Genomic DNA, 20,496 nt, shown 5'->3' with positions numbered 1-20,496 from the left:
GCCTCTTTTTTTTTTATCTTTGTGGTTGTATTTTAATCACCTAACACATTCAATAGCAGTCTGCACATTTGTTTTACATAGCGTGTTCTAGGGGTTAGAACTGCTGTGCTGTCATTTTATACCACAATTATACATTTCAACAGAACTGAAAAGTCCTGTCAGTATGTTCCTAATGGTCAAGGACAGTAGCCTCTGACTCTTATCTCTCATAAAACACTGAAACTCATTTTCTTACCGTGATCCCATGACATCAAAGAGGTGCTGCCAGCGATCATTGATTTTGTTGAGTTTATCATCTATTTCTGCAACTCGGCTCCTGTTGCTAGCCTTGATTAGCTGATCGCTCATTTGTTTCAACTGAAGCTTATTTTCACTGAAGAGGTTTATTTCCTCCATGCAATCCTGATAAATACAGGCAAACATTGCTTAATTCAAAACAAAACAACAAAACCACAACAAAACTGTTTCTTTTCCCACCTGTGCCATGTGAAGTCAGGTATGGCTAGCAAAGGCTGAGGTTTCTACAACAGCATGTAGTGCTCTCTCACTTAAAAATAATCCTCAATGGAAAAGCACTCTTACAATAAAGTCACAATGAATAAATAAGCTGCTTGAAGACTTGCAAGTGCCAGGAGTAAGTACCCTGAAAAACAGGAGTTTGATGTTCTAATTTTGCCTCTGCTTTCCTGATTTAACATAATTTTTCAGTCAAGCTACCTCAGAAGAACTCCAATTCAACTCTGAGGTGGCTGCATTTTGTTGGTGTTCTTATCCAGAGGAGACCTGGGATTAGATACCTTTAAGCCATGGGGAGGACCACAGCAGCAAAATAATGGTCTTGTTCAAAATCAAGCTAATACACCAGCATTAGAAAGCAGCACTAACTGCACTGACGGCCCAGGAGAAGGGGCAGAATTAGGTTTTACTTTTGGTCATGGTAACTTCTTGTTTGTCTGGCATAAAAGGACCTACTGTAAGTCAACACAGTACTGAAATCACAGCAAACAAATTAGGCCTCACTAAAGAAAAGAAACAGGTGACTTTAAAACAGGACCAATTGCAATCAGCAGCATTTTAGCTCATTGACTCTGGCTGCAGCTATTTCCCACCTGCTGTTCTGCCAGTCTCTTCTGAATTTCCTGGTCATCACAGATGTCATAAACAACAGGCTTGGAAAGCTCAGACTCAATCCGGGCCAGCCAGGTGCGAAGGTTACTCATGTTTTTGTCCAGTAGTTGTATAAATGCAAATGTCTCCTTCAGTTTCTTCACCCTAAGCAAACCAGGAAGAACATTTTGTTACAGAGATCTGCAGTCAGTGGAAATGATGTTAGCAGGTGGCAAGGACAGGCATGGCTTTAATGAAGCACTTAGAGTTTACAGCCCGGCAAGGCAAATGAGATGCACAACCCAGGGAACCTTTGTTCAGTCAGCTGCAGGGCGAGCTTAGCCATGTGAGGGACAAAGGACCCGATCTGGAGAGGTGATGTATGAAAGGCAAGGCCGGTTCTCTGTACAGCACCCGGCCCTGGTACAGGGACAGGAAGGCCCCGTGCCCGTGGGCTGCGTTAGCACAGCGAGCAGAGCGGATGCGCCAGAGGCGGCTTTTCGTGCGGTACCCTGCCGGCCAGTCCCGGAGGTTGTTGATGCCGATGTTCACTGTCCTGGGTGCAAAACCCCCAAACGCAGCCGATTTTAAGCGAGAGGTTCCTGGGCACTGTTTATCCTGCTCCGCGTCTCCCACTCATCGCCTGGACCAAGGCGAACTGCAGGGAGCCACCGGCGCGTCGGCACTGCGGTGCCCTTTCCCCCGCCCCCCGCCGCCCAAGGCCGGCCCGTCCCGCTGCTCCGCTGAGGGCTGCTCAAACAAAACCCACCCCGACCAACCCGCAGCCCGTTACCAACACGGCACTTACGGTTTGCTAGAAAAAACCATTCCTCAGCGTGCAAAGCCCAAACTGCACGGGGGATCGTCTGTGCAACCACGGCAGGCATGAAAGAGGAAACCCCTCCTCCACAGATGCCCTATTTATTCTCCGCTTTAGCATCCCGCGCGGGGGGAGGCTCGCCCGGCCTCCTTCCCGACCCCCGAGCTGGGGAGCAACTGCAGCTCTCCCCAGGTCTAACCCTGCGTTTTGGGTGGGGATTTTACCTGGCAAACGGCCGCATCCCTCCTCAGAACAAAACCACGGGAGCTTTATTCTGACGAGAGCATTAGCACGCCGAGAAGCGCACACCGAGCGGCTGCCTGCGGCTGGCAGCAGAAAGGCTGCAGGCTGGAGGCTTCGGCACCAAAAAAGGGAGATGTGGTGCTCGTTTCTTGTGCGGAAGAGAGATCACAGCCTCACACCCGGATGATTTGCAGCAGAGGCAATTTGAAGCAAACCCAAACCAACCGAGACAACCTATATCCGCGCACAGGCATCGCACCCAGAGATGTATCCTTACTGCCACTGGTAATTCTTTCTTGCCTTTACCATTACATCCCAGGTCTTTAAGGAGGAATTAAATCTCCCACACACTAACCTGTCCTCTCTTTAACCTTCCAGTGCAGGCAGAAGGCCTCCAGTGCAAGCAGCCTGTTACGCTGGAGAGGAAAATAACCCCTGATCTTCACTTGTGATCTCGTTCGTTAGTGGAAAAACACGCTGCCATGATTTGTGTGTTCTGACTGCCAGAGATCATGGGGTGGGGGAAAAAAAAGCGGAAATTGGAGAACCTTGGGTAAAAAGTCACTCCCCACCCCGGCAATATCAGGGAAAAAAGTGAAGAAGTTACTATAATCCCACCAAAAATGCACGGAATGAGCTCTGAAATCGAAGGTGTTCAGGTGTTGCAGCGTTCAGGTAATCTTCTGCAGACCTATATTGGCTTGCCAATGGCTCACATGCAGCATATGGCAGGATAAAAAGTGCCTGGGCGGTCACTGCACACCGTGAGAGAGCTTCAGGCATTGGCACATGTAAATCATGCTCAGCCACTTTGACAGTTTAACCTGAGCACTGTCCAGGGAGGTTCAAAAACCCATGTCAAATGGGTTTAAGAAAACAGGGAAATAACCCTCTCAGCGTGGCAGGCAGACACTGGGAATGGGCACAGTGTGCAGAGGACAAGGACTCCTCTTGTACCACCAGTTCCCCCCACCCCCCTCCCCGCTCCTGGCGCACCGTGGCACACATGGCATAACCACAATAAGCCCAACCATCCTGCCTGATAGGATAATGAACTCTGTCACAGCTTTTGCACTGAAGAGAAGCGCCCTTAACCATCTCCATAGCCCTCAGCTGGACTACTTCCAGGACATCCCTGTAGTTTTTATACCAGGGAGCCTAGAACTGGACACAATAGTCCAGCTGGGGCCTGACCAGGGCAGAGTAGAGGGGGAGGATCACCTCCTTCGACCTGCTGGCCACACTCCTCCTGATGGCTCTCTTAGCTACCAGGGCACACTGCTGGCTCATGGCCAACCCGTCGTCCACCAGGACCCCCAGGTCCTTCTCCGCAGAGCTCCTCTCCAGCAGGTCATCCCCCAGCCTGTACTGATTCAAGCAGTTATTCCTTCCTTCTCCTTGTCTTTTTCCTCCTTTTCTAATCTGGGAGAATGGTGGCAGAGTGTTTTCAGAACTCTGTGCACGTGAAAGTTAAACATTTCCCACTGGTAAGGGGACAGGGAAGGAAAGAAGGAAGGAAGGAAGGAAAGTAAGAAGGAAAGAAGGAAGGAACAAAGCAGTTAACTGTATTTCTTTCATTTTCTTTGCTTCAGAGTGAGAAGCAAAAATGTCTCTGGAGTCAGACTCCCAGAGAGACTCCCAGAGCCCCAAAATGCAGCGGATGCTGGAGCTGCAGCTTTCTAATTACCAGGTAAGACAGAGCGATCAGTTTGCTGCTGCCATCCAAACAATTGTCCTTCCCCAGGGTGTGCAGCTGCAGCTAGGCTGTGTTTACTGCTTCTCCTCTCCCCTCTTCATCAGCTTTGTTACAGTGTGCAGAAGACAGGTAGCCACTTGGTTTCAGCTTCAGGTGCAGCTTTCCAAGGGCTTAGTTAAAGTACCTATGTTTAGAGTTGGGAACTTTGTGCCTCTGGGGAATTTAGATAGAACTCTTGAGTCTTTTTAAAGCTTTGTTTCTCTTTGGATTATTTTCAGAAACAGGACTCAGTATAGTTTGACTCCTCTATTAAAAGGCAATTTTTGATTGGTCTCAGTCATGATAAATCCCCTAGAAAGGAAGGAATGGTTTTTCTTGGCCGTTTGGATTTAGGCTGTGATTCACCCAAGTGCTTGGGTGATGAACCCTGTGGGAATTAAGATCCTGAATACACCCAAGTATCTGTGTGTGTCTGTATCCCATGCAGGGTTTTGGTCAGTATAGGCTTCAAGAGGGAAGTTCCAACCAGGAACCCCAAGCAGGCTTCAGTCTGCACACTCACCTTAAAAATGTGAGTTTGAAGTAATGCAGAGACACAGTTTGATTTCAAGCAGTATAAATCAAAAGCCAGGTCCCAACAGTAGCCTGCCTGACAGAGGGCACATTCCCATATTTTGGCAATTCAGCATCAGTCCTCCCAAAAGGGGATGTGACCAGTCTGTGCACGGCCTCCTCCTCTCCCACTGGAGAGGTTTCCTCTTGGTTACATTCACACGGAGTTTATCGTTTCTGCTCTCCTTTTTTATTATTCCATCTCTGAGTAATATCTTAAGTCACTGCCTGCAGAGACCGTTGCTTTTAAGGCTAACTGTATACAATTTATTGAATAGTTCAGAATAGAGACTAGATAGGAGAACATCTCAGGGTGTTGCAGCTATTTCTCTTTTTGACTGTGTTTTTCTATTCTTTTCAGAGGGGAAAGTGTGAGTATTGCCTTCAGAACACTGAGGAGTATTGTACTTCTAAGAATGAATAACTGACTGCTGTCCCTTCTAGGTGATGATATCAGAGATTGAACAAAAGGTTCACTATTTACTGGAAAGCTGTGAAGATACTGAAGACTACCAAGAACAGATAGACGCACTTTCCTCAAAGCTGGAGGAAGTGAAGCTCGATTTGGAAGGTGTTCAGATGATGCTTGAAGACACATCCTTTGAAGAGGAGGTAAATCATGGGAATGTTATGCGGGGCAAGAGCGAGTGTCACGGTGCTGTAATGTGCTGTAGTTCCAGAAGAACAGATAGAGCTCAGCACTTGAGGCAAAGAAGGAAGAAAAGTCCCTGGGCAATGCCAGGCTTACTATTATTCTGCTTTACAGAGATGTATAATTATTGGTAGATTGCAGCAAGAAGTGACTTTTGAATGACTCTCTATCTACATCTTTTCTGCTTTAAGTGCTCAGTGACAGAGGGCAAATTTTGTGAGTCCAGGCTTGGCTTGGAGGTTTCAAATGCCATGTCTGTGAGTGGCACAGCAGAGAGGCCTTTAAGCAGTAACTTTCTCTGTGAAGAGTGCCTAAATGGCAAGGGCAGTGACCACCAGCTCTCCTGCACCACAGCTGCATGCTCCTTGCTGAGTTTCCCAGCAAGGGAGACTGACTCCCAGCTTCAGACTTAACTCCCAGTGTGTTGTGCAAGGGGTCAGAGAAGCCCACCTGATGTGTTCCTGTAAAAGCAGCTGCAGTGTCTCTGGTGCTGGAGGAGCACAGTGTAAAAGAGAGCTTGCATGGCTCAGGAGAGAATTAGCATTGGTGAAGGCTTCTGTTGAAGTATCTGTGAACACAGGAAGAAAATCCAGGTGCACAAGGAAATTTATAAGCATTAATTGCACATTTCTCTAATTTGGTCAAACTTTCAGTATCAAATTGCTAACAGGAGAGGCAAAACAAGCCTTGTAGCTGTCAGGGAGAAAAACGTGAGGACTTTAGCAGCAAGTAAGAATCAGTCAAACTTTCAGTAAATGAAACTGGACAGAAATCTTTGCACAAGTATCAACTGTGTTTCATGCATTGCTAGGTCTGACACAGCTCCACTTTTGCCATTTCCCCAAACTGCACCTGTGGGTTCTGCCCTATTGTCAAGTCTGGAAGCCTTTCCACAACAGGTCTCTCTTTACAGATCGACGACAATGAGTGTATTGACCAAGAGCCTCTTGAGATCCTACACTCAAATGGCTTCAGCACATCCCAGCTTGCTCTTAATGAACAGCCGCTCAGTCAGCAGGATTTCCAGCACCCACAGGTAATTCTCTACTGCTCCACATCCCCTGTAGGTGGTGGGGACAGCTGCATTTATAACCTGCTGTGATTTCCACTGTGGGATCAAGGCTGTTGGGGTAGGTTTCAGTCATCCCCTTTGTTGGGATGGAGAGAGGCCTCACCCCTAAAATCCCGTCTCAAAAAGGTTCAGAAATACTTCAGAGCTGGATGGTACACATGCTTTGTATGGTAATGATTCAGGTGATATCACCCATCCCTCTGACCTCCTACCACTGAAGTATTGTATTCTGAAACCTGCATCTGTATATTGACACTGCTGTTGAAGATGAATTTGAAGCTAAAGCTATGTGAACAATTTCCCATGGGTTAATTCACCATTACTTAAAGGTTTTTGTTATCAGAATTAAAAAATCCTGTGATGTTCTGTGCTCTGTAAACTATTTTCAGTTCTCCTCACTGAAAACTAGCTTTCACCCCTTCAATGCTATTAGAAAAGAGGTGGAGCAAATGATCCAGCCTGAGCTACTCAAATTGCTCACTTTTCACTCAACACTCCTTTTAACTAGTGGAACTCGACCTCACCTCGTGTTTGAGCAAATCTCTGTTTCCTCTTGCCTTTTTCTCTGTATATGGGTGGCAGTTGATGGCTTTTGAATTTCCATATGTGCATAATTTGTTTCTGAGTGCTGGTTTTTGCTTTTAAAGCTTCAGCTCAGGTGGAATTGGATTCCATGAAAATACATGTTTTCAGCAGACTGTTTGATAAACTCATGTTTACACATAAACTGCATTTTGTTCTGATAGATGTATTCTATTTTCTTATTTTATTTGCTCCATGAATTGTGATGGAAAAGCACAATCCTAATTTCAGATTAATACAGTGCACATAGCTGATTTTCCTGTTCACACCATTCTCTCTACACAGGATCAGAATGTAACAGCAGCTGAGCAGAAATACCTCATTGATTTCATTGAGTCGTGTGTGGAAAAAATGCAGCTGCAGTTTGAGGACAGTGTGACTCAGAAATCAGAATCAAGGTACCAAATAAATAAAACTACTGAGACTGCACTGGAGCAGAACTTTGTTCTGTGCAGGTATCTGTGCCTTTAGAAGAAAAATTGCAGAAGCTGGGAGATTTCTGCCATCAACAGTCTAGAGAAATGGAGTCTCATCTATGTGACAGCCGCTGATTCCAGTGTTTAGATCAGCCTTGGTATCAGGCAGGACTGACATCTGCTGTAAACTAGAGGAGACCCATCCAGAGTCAAGTTTGGTCTGTCTGTCCACAGCCTTTGCTGTACAAACGCATGCAGGTAGCCAGCCAGGTTCAAAGGCAGCATCTGAAAAGGGAGCACTGGGATTGTGCATGTTCCAGCACAGAACCAAGGCCTGCTACAGGACTGTGGTCCCCATATTGTCATTTCAGAGGCAGAGGCTGCCAGCAGGCCTTTAGGGTGTTTCATAGGAAGGGAAAAGCCCAAAGAAATGTATCAACCCTTGGATTAAGCACCATCCATGCACTTGATTTCAGTTTGGTTTTGGGGGCGGTGGAATAGAAGCCAATCTTATACAACAAGTCTTGCAAATATAATTTTGCTTATTCTGCTTCAGTATTTGCCATTCTAACAATGTTTTCTCAATACAGCAATGGAGAATCTGGTGCAAAGAGCAAGCAGGCTGATCCCACCTTAGTTACAAAGGACCAACCGGGTAATAAATGGCAATATTTGCAACAAGAGCTGTCAGCAAAGATGAAATCGACCTTCTGCCAACTTGTGGAACCCCAGGTCTGTTGAAGTTCAGTAAAACACTCTTTCAGCAGGCAATTGGTTATGGTAAAGATAGCAATGAGTGTATCTTCCAGCATCATAATATCATATTTCTTCATCAGATAACTGAAATCTGTGCAAGTGTTCTCCAGAGCAAATAGTTCCTGCATACTGTTTTCATGGTTGTCTTTGTCTTTTAATTTTGTTTTGAGGTAAAGAACATCTACTAAGAATAGTGTGGAAGCACACAGGCAAATCCTTGTAGTTAACATTCAGACCAGATATTATCTGCTTAATTCTTTCAAGAGAACTAAGAGAATTAGCCAGCAAGCCTCCCAGCTGATGTGGATGTGGGTTAAGTCTCAGTTCTTGCAAGTGAGAATGTTTTGGTCAAAACAAATCTCTGGCTTAAACTTTGTTCTGCTTTCACCACTGTTTTCTCTCTCACATATCAAAAGCAGAGTTTGGACTGCAACAAGAGCATGCTAGGTATCCATTCTGAACAGACTGCAGAATGTTACTGCTTGGACAAAACTATAAATGCTGTTATTAACAGTTTTGTTCACGTTAAATTAGAACAACTGAATTCCTTGTTCTCTGAAATTACTGCATTACATGGAGGAATATCAGTCATGTAAAAGGATGACTGACAGCTCTTTCTCAGGCAAGACTCTCACTGCAGTGGGCAGCAGGGCTGCCTTGACACTAATTGCAACTTGTAGCCCTTTAAAGCTGGGAATCAGAGGCTCCTTTTTCAATCTCCTATCAAGGCTTAGCCTACCCAACTAATTTTTGCCAGTAAAAAATGAACCCTGCCATCCAGGTGCTTTATATTACTGCCTCAAAGCTTTTATTTTCATGCTTTTAAGAGGAGTGTTATCTAGCTGCCCATAGCCCTGTCTGCACTGGAGCTGTTCACCTATTTGCAACCTTCTTTTTTTCCAAACTTTAGATTACAACAAAGATGAATATGCTGCCCCGCAGCACATTTGCTACTGCAAGCACCCCAACTGTGGAAGAACTGAAAAATTACACAATCCAGCTGGGAGACCTAACCCAAGAAGCAAATGTGGTGCATGCACAGGTAAAAATGGCATGTCCTAGCACTGCAAAAATACCAGGGATTCCAGACATAAGGCACTGTTAGGTCACTGTGAATCACAGCTGATGATCATGTTGCAGATGTCATCCCCTGAGTGTAGCTTTTGCATCACGTATGGGCTGGAATGGAGAAATGGGCTCAGGATTTCAAGAGGAAAAATTTCTGGTTTCAGCTATGATACTTCTGCTACCTGAGTCCAAAGATTGGGTAAAACTCCTCAGACTGTATATCGCAAGGAGCCTGTGAGTGACTTCAGTAACTCTGCAGTACTGGAGCTGACAAACAAATGGTGTTGTACCCATTCCTGAGATTAGAGACCCGCAAAACCACGGCCACTCCCAGGACCTAAAGGGTCACTGTCTCAGCTACAGCCTTGGCATCTCAGTATATTATGTGTATTTATCTGTCTCATCCAAGTTGCTGTCTCAGGATTTTATTAATTCCGTTTTATTCGTATCTGACTGAACCTCTGAACTTGTACAAGTGAGTAAATCTTAGCTATGCCTTGGGTGAGAGTACTGAAAGCTTCTGATTTGCCTTTACCCAGGACAATGTGGCAGAGGAAGTCTCTTACAATTTGGAGAAGAAATTGTTTGAGCTGTTTCTGGCAATCAGCCGATGTTTGAGTAACATGGAGGAGATGTTAAACACCTCGGTCTTGTCCACCGAAGAGGCGGCTCTGCAGCAGGCTCTGTATGAGGTAACTGTCCTAAAGCACCCAGGGAAGGGTGTAAAACAGAATATACATGGCCTGATGTTTCACCTGTTTTGCTGGTATTATTCAGGAGTAATACCACCAGATTATTTGGTATTGCACAGATTTGGGCCTCTTGCTTTTACCATCAATTATCAGCTTGAGTCCTGCTGCCTTTTACAGGCAAGAGTCCTTGGACAGAGACCGTTTTCACTCGTGTTTCTTTCAACCCTTTAGACTCTTTCTGTTGAGCTGCAAAAACTTCACGCTGATCTGAGTGATAGAAAGGATGATCTTCTAAAGTCTATTAGCTGTGCTGATGGGAGCACAGATGTGTTCTGCGAGTGCTTTCACAACTTGCAGGAGCATCTGGAACGAACTCAAGCTGCCACTGCTTCAAGGAGCAGCTCCATGAAAGCTGGACTGGATCATAATACCAATTATCAGGTACTCCACAGCCAAATGCACATCTTGTTTCGCAGCATCTGTTAGACTTGTCAGTGTTAATGCATTCGGGTTACAGATGAGCAATCTATAGTGGGCTTGGGGGGTTTTTTTGGTACTACACAAACTTGTCTTGGGCTCTCAAGAAACAAATTAATTTTGCTGTTTACAGTGCTGTTTGCAATGGTGACTGCCTTAGGTCTTGATCACAGTAGAGAAATTGCACCCAGAAAGGGTGGAAGTAACCTGGGATCCCAGGCATGCTGAGCTACAGGCTCAAGCAAGTTTCTGTGTGCAGGGATGAGGTCAAGGGGTGGATTCAGGAGAGGCAGGCTTCTTCCCTTTGGTTCTGTGCCTGGTTACTGTTAGCTATCTGTTGGAGGTTGATTTCACTCTATCCTTTAGATTTTGTGTGACAGTAGTAGAAGCCCTAGTTTTGCAGATTTGCATTTTAATTGTGTTTTTGAAAGGCAGATAGAAACTTTTCTATGCTGGGATAAACCTACTACCCATTGCTGGAAAAAATTCAGGTCAGATGCTTAGGCTGAAGTAAGGGAAGAGAAGGCTGGTCTTTGAAATTCAGTTTCTACTGTCCAGCAAAACTCCAGCGTGCTCATGTGCAAGTCAGCCGAGCTCTTTACTGCTGAATAAAAACCCAGGTCCTTTGAAGAGCACTGGGAAGTTGTCTCCAAACAGTAGCAAGACTAGTCTTGCAATGTTTACTTATGCAGAATCCACAGAGCTCCATCAGTTGCCAGTAATGGGCTCATTTTCACATTTTCAGAAGAGAAGAATTTGTTTCTTTGTAAGTTTCTCAGGTTTTTACGTTGTGACAGAGTAATCTGCTTTCTTACACTACACAGACTACAGAATTTCCATCTCTAAATTACTGCTTAAAGCCCATAAGGCACGTGATTTATTTTGCTTTTTTAAAGAGGAAAAAAGGGGCTTTTGCCATAAGAGGTAACCATTTTGTTTGCTGTGTAATTTTGCCTGGTCATTATTATATTCCTGACATGTGATCTACTTCTGAGGTTTGTTTCTTTTGCAGAATGAAATCAGGCTGCTCTATGATCAGTTGATTGAGAAGAAAGCTAGTTTACAGCAAAGCTTGAATGCACTATGTGGACATGATGTTTCTGAACAGCTTCAGGTAATTTCATTTGCAGGAAAGGAGAGGAGAGACTCAGCATTCTCTATTCTTTCCAGTTTTGTGCAATCTGTTAAGTTTCATATTTTATAAAGTTTGATTCTCACTTTGTTTTTAAGAATGGGGAAGGAGAGAGTTCAGTATTTGCCACCCTAGGTTCTTGGTGGGGTTTGTTGGGTTTTAATATGTCACAATCTCTAGTCAGACCTAATTCCAGTCCTTACAGTAGTTGAGAGTGGCGGAACCAGTCTCTCCACAACCTCTCAGAGCAAATACACCCCACACTATGGCATTGACCTTCATAAGGATTAGCAGAGAATTTAAATCAAATAGAATGCATATCCTCCCCAGGATGGTTGTGGGCCATCTGGGGTTTTTTGTTGGTGAAGTAAAGAGGGCTGTCCCAGAGCTCATAACCTTGGTTACAGCCATAACTTTCTGCCAGGCTGAAAGCTATGCTCAGAACTGCTGAATCCCCTAGCAGGTACTGCTGCCTTAGATGCATTCTGTCAGATAACCACTCTTGGAAAAGGAATGGCAAAAGTATGTAACTTCCTTTCCTTCAGAGAAAACCTGTCTTGGTCCATCCCTGACTGAGTCTTTCTAATTCATAAGAAAAAACAGTATTTTCTGAGTGTATGGTTCCTTTGGCTGCTGTGAATTAGTGAACTGAAATGCATATTGCGTGTTGTAGTGAGACATGAGACCTGAATTTCCTTCCGGGCTGTGCCACATGAACCCTGTAAGCTGTGTCATGGACAGGCTTGTCTATTTAGTTTACAAGCTTGTTGGATCTTGGGGTCTCATTGTGAATTTATGCAGTACTAGTACAGCAGAGGTCCAGCCCCAGGACTACTAGTGATAATAGAATTTTTAATGGAACATAACTCTTCCTAATAACTTATTTTGTCCTTCATTCAGAAAACTGATGCCTGTGCTTTGGAGCTGGAAAACCTGGAAAACCAAGTAGCAAAATTGAGAGGCCATGGGGAAAGATTTCAGTTGCCTACCACTTTAATCCAGGAAGTTTATAAATTAGAGGTAAGAGAACAGTATCCATTTACTCAGCAAGGTTTGATTCTTCTAAGCAAGGTATTTTTAGCATCAAAAGGCTGGTGGTTATTTTGTATTCTGGGAATGTGTGTGCAGGTTTGTAGGATTCATTTCTGTCTTTCACGAGTCAGTAAACTGTGTTTACATTGTAGGATGTCTTGGATGACATGTGGGAGATTCTGAGAGTAAAGTATCTTGAGCTGAACTCTCCTGCCATCAGTGAGAGCCAGTATGAAGACTTACTTCATGGCTTTGCAGAGCTGGTAGCTATTGGACAACAGAAGATTGCACAAGATCCAAAGCAACTAGCAAGAAGCAGAGAAGCTCTACAGTCTTACCTGGAAAATCACAAGGTATAAAGTGCTTATCATGTAACTGCTCAGATCAGCAGCACTGTTTTCAGTGACTGGTGTCCCTCCAGTGTTTATGGAAAAGAACAGCTTCCTCATAGCTTAGGGGAGGGACTGTAGTACGTGCAAAAAATGAAACATATTTTTTTCACTAGACCAAAAGAGAACCCACCAAGATATAACAGAGAGGTTGTTATTGCAACTACAGTTTTGGTGATAAATTAAAATCAGGGTTTCAGTATTGTCAGTCTAATACTACTTTGGATTATCTCAGGACATACTGATACGCGAGGGAGACACGTGTCCTTCTAATTGCTGGTAAAAAATCGGTAACAAGGTTCCTGAAGTTACTATCTAGCAATTGGGAGTTCAGCCTTTGCTTTCAGTATTATGTGGCTTCATGGTCTGATGGAGGAATCTTGTCCACAGCAGCTCCATTTCTGGAGTAAGGATAGTTTAGATCCTCTCTTTGGCAGGACAGTTTCTCCTGTACCCAGATGCTACATGTTTGGTGGGCTATGGCTGCGAATGCATCTGCATCCTCACTGTCCTGGTTCTTGGCAAGAAGCCCTGGCTAATGCTAGTCACTCAGGGATGTCTGTCATGGCAATGCCTTCATTTAACTGCTCCATATAGCTCAAACTCCCTTAAGAACTGCTTCAGGAAGCCAAGGGCTGCAAACCACTACTGCTACTCCAGAGTCATAGGAATGGGTTTTGTCATTCACAGATTGCCCTTAGCAAAGCAAAATGTTATGAATTTATTTATAAAGGAAATCAATGTATCTGCAGTCTAAATATACATACATTGATTTACAGAAGCAAAAGAAAACTGCAAAAGCCATTTTCCCTGCCCTGGTTATCAAGACTTACCAGGATGGTCACACAGCCTATGCCTGTGATATGGGCCTTCAGTGGAATTCTTGTACTAGTTATTAGTTCTTAAGTGAAGATCCTGACTGAAGATTGTGATCTTAAATCAAAGCTTTTCTGTGGGGGAACGTGTTCTTCTGGTATTCATACATTTCCCAAAAGCTCAGCTAGTGATAACTAAATTGAAGTGTTACGTTACAGTTATCCCAAAGTATTATTGTGCCAGGCCTTAGAACTGCTGGTACCCTTGGTGCTTGGAGTCACTTCCCATCCAGGTGAATGGATAATGGCTTCCTGTGATAACTACCTCACACTAAACTAAATATTTATTTATAGTTAAACACTTCTTCCATCATCTTCCAACAACATATTTTGTATGAACTGAAGGTATAAATACAGATCTTTTTCTTTAGAGATCTATAAATGAAAATAGCATATGCAACTCCTGACTCATTCCTGACAAACCATAAAATGATCAGTAACTGCCAATCATGGAGTGATGCAGAATTTTGGTGAAAGGTTCCTGTCTCCAGCTACAAGAGACCCTGAAATTGTCTGCTGTTCTGAATGAATCTTCTCTGACTTCTTACTCTTGCTCTGGGCATGTGTGTATGTTCTCTCTTAAAGAGCCAGCTTTAACTTGATTTTTTTCAGGACTTTTTCCACAACCTCATGACTCACATGAATTCCATACAAACATTTTCGGAGAAAGTGGCTCCCTCCATCCTACAAAAGCAAGAGGAATTCTGGAGAGAGTTGATGAATGAAGTCAGGTTGCTGGAGCAGAAGGCCTGCGAGCATGCTGTACACTTACAGAGCCTGTTACAGGTAATGAGTCTAAAGGAACCCAGAGTAAAAGCTGAAGGGAAGAAGAAGAGTTTCATCTAGAGGAACCGTTTCCACAAGAGAGATTCTTTGGCTAGCAGTTGTCCTTTCCTGTCTCCACTGGACAGCAACAGTCTATTACTTGTTCTGTGTGTGTCAATAAGCTGGCTTTTTTTTCCTTGAAAGCCTGTAGAAATGTACATTTCAACCCATTCCTCTGACATGGGTGGGACTTTTAGACTTCTTGCAGGAGGTTTTGAGTTCATGGACTGACAGGAGAGCCCTTCAAGGCACAAAAATACCAGTACCACTTTAAAATAAAACCTAAACATTTTTCTTAAAACACCCCTAGAGAATAAAAAGATTAAGTATACCACTTCAAATTAAGAAACCTTGGAAGATATTAGACAATTAATTAATTCACCTGTGGTGAAATAACATCTTACTTTAATATCTGTAACATTTCCATATTCACCTGGTTTTGTGTTCTGTTTCATTGAAGAGCTGCTGATGCTAGAATAAGTGTTAAGGCCTCAGACTGATGTGTGCTATATTAATGATGTGCTGTATTTTTTAGGAATGGGTGGAATTTGATGATGAATACCTAGTTATCAATAAGGAGTTAGAGACACTTGCCTCTACATTGCCTTCTGTGAATTTGGTTGAAGAAACAGAAGAAAGATTAGTGGAAAGGATTGCACTTCTACAGGTATTTGTGTCTGTCTCTCTGCCTGGTTTTCTTTGTGAATCTGTAGAGTTGGGAAAAAAATAATTAGAATATGAGAAGATGGTTTGCAAGGCACTGTTTCCTTTGTGTCCCTGTCTGTGTGTGGCTGCAAACCAGGAACTTACTCTTAAAAGTGGCAGATTGGGCTGCTGATTTCAGCCAGAGGCTGAAAAAAAAAAAAAAGGAAAAAAAAAACCCTCAGGAGAGGTTCATTTATGACTATAGAATATGGTCTTCAAATGCAAATATTTGGGAGAAGATCATGTGCAGGCTATATGGAACCCAAGGACAGTACAGAGCTTTGGGGTGAACAGAGAGCCACTTCTCTGTAATTCAGGAACAATTTTCGTGCCGTGGTGTAAACCAAATGGAAGAGAAGAATCAACCTGAACCCCTATTTGCAATAGAAGACTGCCAGGTTTCCCAGCTCCTTTTAAAATCCTGAGAATTCAAAATGAGATGCCCTGCTTTCTGTCTGACCAAAGAGAATAAAATTTCTTTTGTGTAGAATGGCAAGTAGGTTCCTGGTTTGATACCAACTGCATCTCTGATGGCAGAGCTACACCTTTATTTAGAGCATCAAGTCCAGTTGAAAACATTTTATCTCCCATTTAAATACATTTAAGTATAAGGATATGAAAGCAGCCTTTATGGTTGTTTAATATAAATTAAGAACTAGCATTCAATAAACTTCATGATGTATCCTCAGAGTGCTCAGCGTTCCTCACAGGTCTGACCTTCCTTGATTTTGAGGACCCACTCTATTAGAAATTTTTGAACTAATGTGTCTTTGGGTCTGCATTGAGTCCAGTGTGATATTCAGATTCACTGCCTGTACAGGCAAAAAGGACTGCTGTGATTTTGTCTAGGTGACTGTATGAAAGAGATCACTGGACATGCCCAGAAAATTCTGAGCCACAGTAAAGCTTTTGAAACAAATGAACAGTAGATCATTGCATACACAGTGGCCCTTTGGCCTGTTTGATGCCTGTCACACTGAGATGGGAGACACTCAAATTTTGCATAACCATTGATTGTGATGTTGCCTTATTTCCTTTGTGCTTTTAAGTTCTGAACTGGTTCTTTGCTTTCAAGTCTTTATTTGTCTTTAAAGACATGAAAAGCAAAGCAGTAGGGCTTTAGAGGATGCTTCTGGGGTGCATCCTTGCACTGAAGCTTCACATTTTCAAGGACAGAAAATGATAAAATTCCCTGGGGCTTAATTTCTGACAGAGAAATAGCCCTATTAATAATAAATATTGGACAAATCCCTTCTGCTTGGAGATCATGCATCACAAAATTGTTCCATCCTTCCTTCTCCCTAGGACTGATCTATGTCCTGAGGTTTTTTTCTTTTTTTCCCTTTTGTCATCTTCCAGTACAGTGTAGCAATGATAAAAATGATGCTTTGTTTTCATTCAGCTGACAAAGCAAACCAAACTGCTCCTATGTCTTTCACTTAATGTCCTCACTGATTATTATTCATTCCTCCTTGCCACCTTTATTCAACAATTATTCCAGCACCTTCTGGTGGTGGAACCCTCATCCCTGGAGTCAGGGTCAGGCTTGATGAAGCTCTGATCTAGGTAAAGGTGTCCCTGCTTACTGCAGGGCTGTTGGACTAGATGACCTTTAGAGGTCCCTTCCAACCTGTGCCATTCTGTGAATTTTTTATATAGGCTAGAGCCAGAAAGCCCTCTCAGAACAGGAGGGCAATAACTTTCTGCTGGGGACAGTCATACATGTGGACAATACAGCCAGATTCTGATAATATATAAAATGATATTGAGATCAGTCTTGATCTATCCAGAGAAGATGAAAAAAACCCAAACAACTGTGTCCTTTTTACATGTAATGAAGTGCAGATACCTTCTGTTTGGAAAATAAAATAAATGACAGAGGAGATATGAGAATAAGAATTTAGAAGAAAAGATACATTTTTTATTTTTTTTTTCAAACTTTCCATGTTCTGATAGCAAATCAAAAGCAGTGTTGATGAAAAGCATGCCAGGGTGGACCAGACGGTGAAAGAAGGAAAGAAATTGCTGACTGCTGTCAACTGTCCAGAAATAGGAAGCCAGATTGGGAAGCTGGAAGAGCAGTGGTTGTCTTTAACCAAAAAAGTTGGGCAGGAACTACAACGGCTTCAGACATTACTCAAACTCTCGGTCAGGTGGGTATAATTCAGGAAGCAATTAGAGATACCAGCTATAAGTTCGTTACTGACCTTCTATAGATGTATTTGGTGAAATACAATAGGGATTAATACATTTCATTGCTGCTTTAACTTAAAAAATGAGAAAAAGAAAAAAACCCACAGTGGTAGTTAGAAAAAGTGGCCCTTTATTACACAGCTGTCCTCAGTGTAGACAAGTGCTTCACTTCCTGCTTATTTTTATAGGAACAATAGGTTAATTGCTGCTATTGCCAAGTCAGTGCATCTAGGTGAGAGTTAGCTGTACTGGGCTCCAGTTTGTGCACCAGAGGTGTTAACAGACGCCCTGATCATGCTGCCCTAAGCATTTTGACCTGCTACAAATGCAAGTTGGCCTTGATTCCCACGCAAAGGCATAACACACCTGTCTGTGCATCTACACTGTCCACTTTACAAACATTCAAGACCTGGCTGGCATACTGCTTCCACTTGTGTTTTGAAGTTATCCAAGAGGGGAACACTCAAGCATGCTGAATGCTTTCACATGGCCCAAGTCAACTACTGGTGCAGTCCTGGCACTCAGGTGGAGGCAGTTTGGGGGTCTACAGCCCAGTCCAACAGCTGATATAACAAGCTCAGCTCTCCCTCCCCTTCGTCTTCATGTTCTGATCCCAGTCTGGCTAGACCCAGAGTATGGACAGATCTTGTCAGTTTTTGTTGGTTTCCACTCCTGCTGTGTATTATGCACTGTGTCTTGGAGCCTGCACAATCTCCCTTGGTGGTTTTGACCTCCAACAAAGCTGTGTTAATCTGTGTGAACTTGGCTTGGTGATGCTGGTTGGATACAGAAATAGGCCATTTTCAGGGAGAGCAGACCAGATGAAAAGAGCTGATAGGAACAGTCTCCTGTGCACCTCCAGCTGTGTTGCTCATCAATCCATGCTGTATTCATGGTTCTGCAGCATTACATAGCAGGATAAGTGCCAGAATAGCACGTGCCTCCTCACAAAGAGGAAGACAACTTGGAGGGTGAGAAATGTATCCTAGACTCAGCTAAGAGATGTATGTTTGTGTGTTTTGTTCTCTCCTTGTAGCTACAAGAGAGACTCAGAGGAATTAAACAAATGGCTGGATTCTGCTCAGCAGAGAATGAATTTTTGGAAGGAGCAGTCTCTGAATGTGTCACAGGATCTTCCCACCATCAGGGATAACATCAACAGCTTGTTGGTAAGTCAGTTCTCCTGCCAGGTTTAGACACTTTTGAGTGGGTTTTATATTTGTCATGATGCAGAAGCTGCCCACATAATATAGTACTGAATTACTTTGTACCCCAAAGCCACCTCATTATCTGTGTGAGGAGCCATGACGATGGGAGGCCACCACAGACCTTCCTTCAGATTGTGATGCCAGCCCAAATGCATAAATCGGAATGGAATCATCTAATGATAAACTCCAAGCTGCCACACATCACAGCCCAGCCAGAATTTCTTGTGCACCTGCAGTGTAATAGTATGGTTTCTCTCTTGCTCCTCATGCTGAATACCAGATACAGCAGTTGAGCCAAGCTGATGGACCACTTACCAACTGAACCTGGAGCGTGGGCTCTGGGAGCAGGGGCAAAGACAGGGGTTGTGAAGATGGCAAGCCCAAGTCAGGGAAAAGAAACATGCTGAATTGCATTTCCTGTCTTTGCCTGCCCCTCAATGCTGTGCTCCTCTTGTATGACTAGCTGGGCAGTTCAGCCCCAATGACAGAGAGAGTCCTGCACAGTGGGAAAACAAAGCACCATGAGTGTTGCACTGATAGGTGTTAGTTGGCCAGACACTCACCGACTGGCATTGCTTCCTGGACCACAGTGTGAAGTGGGGATAGGATATTCCCAATCCTTGTGCAGGAAAAGGTGGCATTCAGCATTTTGGCTAAGATGGGCAGAAGGCTGCCTTTGCTGACAGAACATGTTGAGTTTAGGTTTTCTGAAATTTACAAACTTGCTAAAATCTGTTTGTTGAGGCAGTTCATCCAGTGACTGAAAACCTGGTATATGTTCTTTATTTAAATAGATATATATTTACCCTCTCTTCAATTTCTCTCATGCTCCTCAGACATTCTCTAAGGAAGTTGATGAAAAATCTTCCCTGAAGTCATCTGTGGTGAGCACTGCCAACCAGCTCTTTCACGTGAAACAAGCTGATACTGCAGCGCTTAGGTCATCTTTGGCAAAGTTTGAGCAGAAGTGGGGAGAACTGATTATAGAGCTCCCAGCCATCCAAGAAAAGCTTCACCAGGTGAGGAGAAACTGCTCAGTTTGAGCTAAATAAGTACTATACAGTGGGATTCAGTTGGCTACTCCATAAGGCCCCTGAAGCACCTCTTGCCTAATTAGCTGTCTGTCTTGCTTTCAGAATATCCTCAGTATTGTCCTGCAGTTTAATTCCTGCAGTGTTCTTCCTGGGCTGTGTTGCACATAACTATCATCTTTACAGTTTTACGTGACAGTCTGTTACAGTGAGAAAGAACTTGATTTCAAATTACTGAATTCACCAACTTTTCTTAGTTTAAGTCATATGCCCCTCTGGAGCACAGGGCTCTCTTTCAAGTTCATACCCTGGTAACTGCAATTACAGTGCCTGAGCCCTTCTAAAAATACAGATGTCATCATCCTTGATATTTCTATGAGCAGACTGGAGAGGATTCATTATGTGCTTTACTCCCAGCTTCAGATGGAAAAACTTCCATCACGGGAAGCTATTGCTGAGCTGATGACCTGGCTGGACCATGTGGAACAACAGCAGGGACATGAGGAGCCAATAAATTCACAATGTAGCGCTGCCCAAGTGAGAAGCCTCCTTCAGAAGTACAAGGTAAATGGGAAGCTGTATGTCCAGGCCTTCTGCAAGGTGTTTGATGGAATCAGCCTACAGGCACTGTCATCTCTTTCCCTTACTCTCAGGAGAGTTCCTAAAGCAGTCTTACATCTTCCTTTATAAAAACCTTTTGCTTCCATGCCACACAACACACTGCCTGCCCTGCTACACAGCTACTGCCTGCTGTGCTTTAATCTCCTTTTCCTCATGCTGTCCCATCTGTTCTGCTTGTTCTCTCTCTTACATTTAGATTATAAAATGCACTGAGGAGGAAAGCTTTGCTTCCTTAGGAAGATTGTGTTTGTGCTGTTTTAGCCTGCCCTTTCAACAAGGAATAGCTCGTAAT

At 43.6% G+C, this 20,496-nt stretch overlaps 1 protein-coding gene across 1 annotated transcript in view; it reads left to right on the top strand.

Moving 5' to 3' along the window:
- Positions 1-3,776: 3,776 nt before the first annotated feature.
- LOC311197002 (nesprin-2-like) overlaps positions 3,777-20,496 on the top strand; it is a gene marked incomplete at its 5' end in the record, with an annotated part of 65,206 nt that continues 48,486 nt past the window's right edge. Inside the window, 17 exons of the mRNA XM_084270690.1 lie at positions 3,777-3,860; positions 4,923-5,090; positions 6,044-6,166; positions 7,070-7,182; positions 7,791-7,932; positions 8,867-8,998; positions 9,564-9,716; positions 9,948-10,157; positions 11,206-11,307; positions 12,226-12,345; positions 12,510-12,710; positions 14,234-14,407; positions 14,982-15,113; positions 17,108-17,304; positions 18,381-18,513; positions 19,389-19,571; positions 20,001-20,147. Of these exons, the coding sequence (XP_084126816.1) occupies positions 3,777-3,860; positions 4,923-5,090; positions 6,044-6,166; positions 7,070-7,182; positions 7,791-7,932; positions 8,867-8,998; positions 9,564-9,716; positions 9,948-10,157; positions 11,206-11,307; positions 12,226-12,345; positions 12,510-12,710; positions 14,234-14,407; positions 14,982-15,113; positions 17,108-17,304; positions 18,381-18,513; positions 19,389-19,571; positions 20,001-20,147 (2,514 nt within the window). The remainder of the gene's footprint in view (positions 3,861-4,922; positions 5,091-6,043; positions 6,167-7,069; positions 7,183-7,790; positions 7,933-8,866; positions 8,999-9,563; positions 9,717-9,947; positions 10,158-11,205; positions 11,308-12,225; positions 12,346-12,509; positions 12,711-14,233; positions 14,408-14,981; positions 15,114-17,107; positions 17,305-18,380; positions 18,514-19,388; positions 19,572-20,000; positions 20,148-20,496) is intronic.

Source organism: Gallinula chloropus (genome assembly GCF_964237585.1).
Source record: "Gallinula chloropus genome assembly, chromosome: 14".
Taxonomy (NCBI): domain Eukaryota; kingdom Metazoa; phylum Chordata; class Aves; order Gruiformes; family Rallidae; genus Gallinula; species Gallinula chloropus.
This window is presented reverse-complemented; position numbering and strand designations above follow the sequence as displayed.